Consider the following 7039-nt stretch of genomic DNA (forward strand, 5'->3'; position numbering starts at 1 on the left):
AATATGATTTAGCTTCTTGGACTGTTAAAATCTGATTATTTGCTTTATCTTTGGTTCATTTGTCTTTGCAATAGTCGAATGAAATTATACAGACTTCTGAATAGCAAGAGTGATATCACTTTTGAATTCTTCAAATCTTAAAGAGAAAGTGGTGAACTCAGATTATTACATGGTAAATACGTAATCTTAGAAAATTTATCTGTATTATCAAAGAAAATATGGTACTTGATCAATGAGATTTTGTTTCTCTTCTGTTGCTTCATCCTATTTTTCTACAAGCCTTCTGCATGAACTGTGGGAACATGAGCAATTTTCCAGTAATCTTGACTGCTCTTAAGCTGCACTGTTACTAACAACTTTTCAGAAATTTCTTCAAGTAAAAGATACCGAAGCTTGCTCAAATGCTCAATCCCGAAGGGCAACTCCTCCATTAATCTGCAGTTGCGCACTTGAAGCTCTTCAAGAAAAGGCATTGCACCCTCTTCTACTTTCATATGCTTCAGTTTTGTGGAGTGCCAGACGCATAGTTCCTTCAGTTTCTTGAATCCACCTGCCGTGAATGTCAGTTCTTCGCCTTCATAGGCCAGCTCTAGCACGAGTTTCACAAGGTTGGGCAAATCTTGAAGAGTGTCTAGTGCATTGTCTATTAGCTTGCTCCATTTTAAAACCACTGTAGATAATGCTTGAAGCGAGGTTATCCATTGTGGAAACCTCTCTAGACGCCCTTCAAAGACTAATGTTCGAAGGGATGAGTGTGTAGAAGAAAGGGGATAATGCAAATCAATAATGTCACCCACCCCATAAGATGAGATAGATAGTTGTGTAAGATTTATCAACTTGTCGATGGAAGAGCAAAGCTCCCTTCCATGTTTTCTTCTCAGCTTCGCGATGTCTAACATTCGCAATCTTGTTAACTTTCCCAATTCAATCACTGTGCTTGTAGTGGCATTGACAAGCTTAACCCCTTCTAAGGACACAAGGGTCCCTATCTTCTCAGGAGCTTTGACACCATGAAAAAAACCAGGACCTCGACGATAAATGAAGAGATGACGAATTTGTTGAAGGTTTACTATCTCAACAGGTAATTTTTCTACCAGTGTGTCCCTTAGGTCCAAGAACTCAAGGCTCTCAAGCTTCCCTATGGATCCTGGCAGATGTTTTATCTTAGTCCTCCTCAAGTTTAGAAACTTGAGATGGAACAATTCAAAGACTTCTTCTGGGATTTTCACCAATGGGGCTCCCATCAAGTCTAACGACTTGAGCAGCTTAAAACTGCCGGATAACAGCTTCGACAAGAAAGAATTAGAGACAGAATCCGATGACTCGAGTGCTATTAGCGTGTGAATGTGCTTAAACTGATCAATGTCTTGTATATCACCAGCCAATTGATCATGGATTACAAGATGTCTGATTTTGTGAGTCCTTCTTGTAGTTTCTTCACCTTTTGCTGCAGTTGCAGCGACCCTTTCTACCGATTTAGAAAGAATGAATTCGTACCACAAGTTGTGGATGGTGAATGAGTCTAATCTTCCATCAAAGTATCTTTCAGCAACTTGAATCAAGCTTCTGTTTGCAAGTTCATTGAGGTAGCTGTCAGCTACTTGTGCAATTGATTTTTCTTCTCTTTCAGAGACAAGTCCTGCCGCTGCCAACAGTCGAATCAGTCTCATCTTATCGATGACATAATATTTTGGAATTATGCTCAGATAAGAGAAACAAGACTTGAGATAGAAAGGCAAGTCTTGATAGCATAGATTGAGTAGCCTTTTCATGTGCTCGTCTTCGCTATAACTACCTTGCAGCTTGTCAACAAGGCTGACATAAAACATCTCCCATGCATCAACTCTGTTCCCTTTAGTAGCCAGTGCACCAGCAATCACCAAAATCGCCATTGGCAAACCGTTGCACTTTTGTATAATGCCTTTGGAGATTTGCACCAAAGATGGAGGACAGTGTAGGCTGCCTGAGAATGCCTTTGTGCAGAAAAGAATCCAAGATTCTTCTTCAGACAAAGGCTTCATATCATAGAAATGACTATGATCACCAGTTCCTGCACAAATTTTATGGCATGTATCAGCAAAACGCGATACGATGATGACCCTGCTTCCACAGTTTCCAATCGGAAATGCGCCTTTGACTGTCCTCCATGTGCCAATATCAGGGACATCATCAAGGACAACAAAGTACCTTGATGACTCAAGGACTTGTTGAATGAACTCAGCCAACATGTTAGCATCCATTGCATCAATTGCTCGTCGGGATTGTTCATTGTCTGGAGTAACCATGCTCATCAATAGCTCCTTAACATTAGTAAACCTTGACACATCAATCCACACAACAGAATTGAAATGCTTCTTCACTGAAGCATCATCACACACTTTCTTGACAAAGGTGGTTTTCCCTATACCTCGAGTTCCAACTACACAGCATAATTTCCATCGTGGATCATCAGAAAGTAACCAGTCAAGAAGCACTGATTTACGATTTTCAATGCCTACAAGATCTGCATCATCATCAAGTGGGACTTCTTCATTGCTACTTTCACCACTTTTTACAACACCATATTTCTGAACAAATGTTTTATGTCCTTCAGAAATAACGATGATTCGCGCCTTAACACCTTCCAACAACATTGAAAGGTTATCATTTTGAGCTTCAACCATCTTCTCAGACATCAAAGAATGATGGTGTTTTCTCCATGACCATGATCCCTTTTCTTGAAAATTGCTGCATGTGACAACATGTTTTTCAAGAATGTCTTGGACATCATGTGCAAGATCTTGTACTTGCTTGATCCATAGTTGCAATTCAACATCATCTTCTTCTTTTTCATCTGCTGCTCTCGAGAACGCCTTCATCTTCACAAACGCTTCCTTGATATACACTAATTCTTCTCGAAAATTTTCAAGAAACTTCAATCCACCATGGAGAAAAGCTGAAAGTTTATGCACCAGAAAATTAACAGCACATTCTGCCATTTTTTTGCACTAGAAGTATGTATTATTACTAGTTTCTTTAGTAAATGTATGCAAGATGATGGTATAATTAATGGACTATTTGGTGATCAATTTATGCTGATTAAACTTTGAAGTAGTCTTTGGTTAGCTCGTTTTTGCAAATGATTATTGCAATTTGCAAGCTTAACAAATGAGTATTTTACTACAAGTTACTACTAAAATATAGTGTTACTGGTGGGACTTTGGATTATTTTCTCCTTTTTATATTCATGTGCTATAAGTTGACTTTGAACCTATTTAACGTGGCCAGCAATTTGACAGTTGATTTGGTTGACTACAGGCTGCCTAAAAGTATAGTTAGTCTTCTTGAATGTTTACACCAGAATTTATTTTCTATGCTTCTTTTGTTAATAAATTTGGCTCAATATGAGTGAGAGTATTGAATCAATCTTTATGGGATTGACATTTTGTGCCGTTCGTTTCATATTACTTGAATGTTGTTGACTTGACTGATATTAGTGGCGGAGCTAACACCTTAATTAAGGCGGTTCAAAATCGAAAAATGTGAACAAAAAAATTAGTCAAAGGGATTCGATGTCAACTATATATATATAAAAAATAATTTTAAGCCTCCATGCATAGCATAATTTTCCGCCGAGGGGTTCGGACCCCTCACTATGAGCTGGCTCCACCACTCTCTGACACATTCCTTAAGTAAGTTATAACTAGAGGTTTATTTTACTAATCTCCATCTTCAAAACCCCATACTCCTCCACCTTTACTCGTGAAATAATATCTTTTACTTACTTATTATGCATCAAAAATTAAACTGAAAAAATATTTTTTAAGAAAAGTATTTCCTCTCGAATCAAACACACCTTTATTAGGGATGGCAATGGTGCGGTGTGAGTTTTTTCTTAACCCACAAGTTTTAAAACCCCATCGCACCGCATCACCTTTAAACCCGCATAAACCCGCCTCACATTCATACTCGCGCATAACCGCACCGCTCCGCCCCCTATTTTTAGTTTTTCCTTTTCTTTTTGAAAATATCGTAACTCCATTGAAAATCATAATATTTTCAAACTAGGAAATAATTCACTAAAAAATTATCAAAAAGTATAACGTGTACAAGTAATGATCAAATATCATATTTTTACTAAAATGATTAGAGACGTTAAAAAAGCTACTATAAAATTATTTATTTGTAGTGTTATATATGTCGTTTTAAGTATCATTAATTTTTAAGTAAAGAATACATATAATTTTAGGTATATTCACGAGAACGATACTAATTTTTAGCTTTTTTAATTTAAACCCGCATATACCCATAACCCGCACCGCACCATTTAAAAAAAACTCAATTTAACACGCCCCCGCACCGTACCGCACCGCCGCATTGCCATCCCTAACCTTTATTCTCAAAATAGATGTACATGCATGCGTGTGACAAACATCAAAATGCTTCAACAAAGACTAGGATACATTAATGGTGTAGTATCCTTTTGACATTTGGTTCCTATAATTTGTTGGAAGTTTATTGTCAATTTAATGATTTATTACCAGCTTATCATGCCAGTTGTTTATGATAATTGCATATTTGGCTTTTATCTCTTCTTGTTAGTCATTGTCTAATCTTCAGATCCTTTACTGCTTGTTTGGATAGGTGTTATATATCATTTCATAATATACTATATTGTATTATATTACAGGGAAAAGGGTCAAATATACCCTTCTACTTTCATTCATTGGCTAACTTTATCCTTTGTTATATTATGGGATTATTTATACCCTCATTGTTAACAAACTTGTCAAGTGTACCCTTCAACTTAACACTTTTCACATTAATACCAAAACTGCCCCTTTAAAATTGAAATCATCCATTACAAATGGATAGAGTTAAGTTGTAATGGATATATTTGGTGCTATTTAGTGAATCGTTTGACGAATAAACATTCATATTTTTGCGAAAATATGAATGCTGCTAACTTCTTTATAAGTTCTTATTCAAAGAAGGTAACATCTGATCGAGGACAATTTCCAGGAGAATACTCAACTAAAGGAAGTGAAGAAAGCGAGCAAAATTCATCCAATATTCAGTTTATTTGAAACGAAGAGGAAGAAGAAGGAAACTGCTAGTCCTGAATTCTCGAAGTATATTCAGTATGTTAGAGAAGGAGGTTTTGGTGATATGTTGCAAACTACTTCCTCCAAAACCAACAATATGGCTGCAGTAATATAATTAAAATTTTGATTCTTCAAAATATATAATAAAATAGTCATATGTATTATATTTTTCAGATTCTGATTTGAGTGTCATAGCGCGCTACAAAATAACAAAAGTTCTATATTTCTTTTTATATAGCACTTTCTTTTTAGTCTATTTAAAAAAAATTATACATCTTAATTATATTGAAAATCTTCAATCTAAATCTTTTTTTAGTATTGGGTTGAGAATTTTATGCACTAAGCGGACTGAAATATTGGGATCCACAATATGCATCACATTATCAGCGTCTAGGTGTTTATTGATTTTGTGCGAAAATATGAATGTTTATTCGTTAAACGATTCACCACATAGCACCAAACATATGCATTACAACTTAGCTCTATCCATTTGTAATGGGTGATTTCAATTTTAAAGGGACAATTTTGGTATTAATGTGAAAAGTGTTAAGTTGAAGGGTATATTTGACAAGTTTGTTAACAATGAGGGTATAAATAACCCTATAATACAACAAAGAACAAAGTTAGCCAATTAATGAAAATAGAGGGGTATATTTGATTCTTTTCCCTATATTATATATATGTATATATATATATTAATTTATCTTCTCTGTTTTCTTTTGCTTGTCACTTTTTGATAAGGCATATTATTAAAAAAATAATGATTGGTATAGTGACTTCACCATATTACTTTTATTAATTGATATTTAGTAATTGTATTGAAAAATAATTTAGAGAATAAGTAATTAATAAGGGTAAAACATAAAAAAAAATTTGACTTTTTTTGATTTGTTAACAATGACAAGTAAAAATAAAAATAAAATTTAAAAAATAGCAACAAGTAAATAATTCCACGAAAGGAGTAATAAATACTCCATAATATTTGAATAGATTATATTATTTTATCGTCTTACAATGCGACATATCAGAAATCAGAAGAATAATCTAATAAGTAATATTTTAAAGATAAAAAGATAGTGTATGGGGCAACATTATTTTCCTTATTTACTATAATTTATTTATTTATATTTTTAGAAAAAATATCTTAATCAATCAAACATAAAATGTTTCTAAAAAAAATGTAAAATAAATTTGAAAAGGAGAGAATATTCCAATGGTGACAAAGGAGGGAAGAAATTCCAAGGATATGGTTACTCTTATCTTACCAACTTTTGTGCACTTTATATGGCTGACAACTACCTCATCATTTGTCTTAAAAAAAGGGGGTTTGGGGTTGGGGTATGAGTGTCTCATATTAAGTTCTGATTAATTAGTTTCGCGTATTACATAAAATATAAAAAAGAAAAAATTACATAATTAAAAAAAAAGGATCATTTTTGTTTTTTATTGTTTAATTTTTATTTTTTTTCTTAATTAAAAATGAAGAAATTTTATTCAAGCTATCATATTAGTCATTTTCTGAATTTCAAATCTCTTCCTTCCCTTTGGCCTTGGTAGACTAAATGGTGAAGGTCAATGTATTTGTGGTCCAATTTGAGTCCATTATGAAGAGAAAAAAATCAAATTGATTAAGACAATTTGTTAAGTACTCCATATAAACTAATTAAGTAAAAACCTAAAGATGACTAAGCTCTTGTTATGCGGTAGTCCAAGGAAAATTCATATCATAATTATTTGTTATATGCAATTTTATCATAGATTAAATTCATTACCACATAATCACATAACATTAACTTTACCGGTTAGATTATGATTATCCTTAATCATTTATTAAAAGTAATGAAATCGCAATCATCCCGTCACGTTATTGTCATTTTCTTTATGTTGTTTTCTCTTTTTGGTTTCAGGGATTTGAATATGCCAGGTTGATAAAGTTCAAACATACTCTTTCCGTT

General features: G+C 33.8%; 1 protein-coding gene across 1 annotated transcript; it reads right to left on the minus strand.

The window, feature by feature from the left end:
- Window positions 1-272: 272 nt before the first annotated feature.
- LOC107849783 (disease resistance protein RPM1-like) lies at window positions 273-2978 on the minus strand. Its single transcript, XM_016694339.2, has one exon. The coding sequence runs from the start codon at window positions 2976-2978 to the stop codon at window positions 273-275; it is 2706 nt and encodes a 901-aa protein (XP_016549825.2).
- Between the last annotated feature and the right edge of the window lie 4061 nt (window positions 2979-7039).

The sequence above is a fragment of the Capsicum annuum genome, chromosome 12 (assembly GCF_002878395.1).
Source record: "Capsicum annuum cultivar UCD-10X-F1 chromosome 12, UCD10Xv1.1, whole genome shotgun sequence".
Lineage (NCBI taxonomy): Eukaryota > Viridiplantae > Streptophyta > Magnoliopsida > Solanales > Solanaceae > Capsicum > Capsicum annuum.

Bases quoted from the DNA above. Each gene is read 5' to 3' on its own strand.
- LOC107849783 (XM_016694339.2), bottom strand. From the start codon at position 2,978: ATGGCAGAATGTGCTGTTAATTTTCTGGTGCATAAACTTTCAGCTTTT.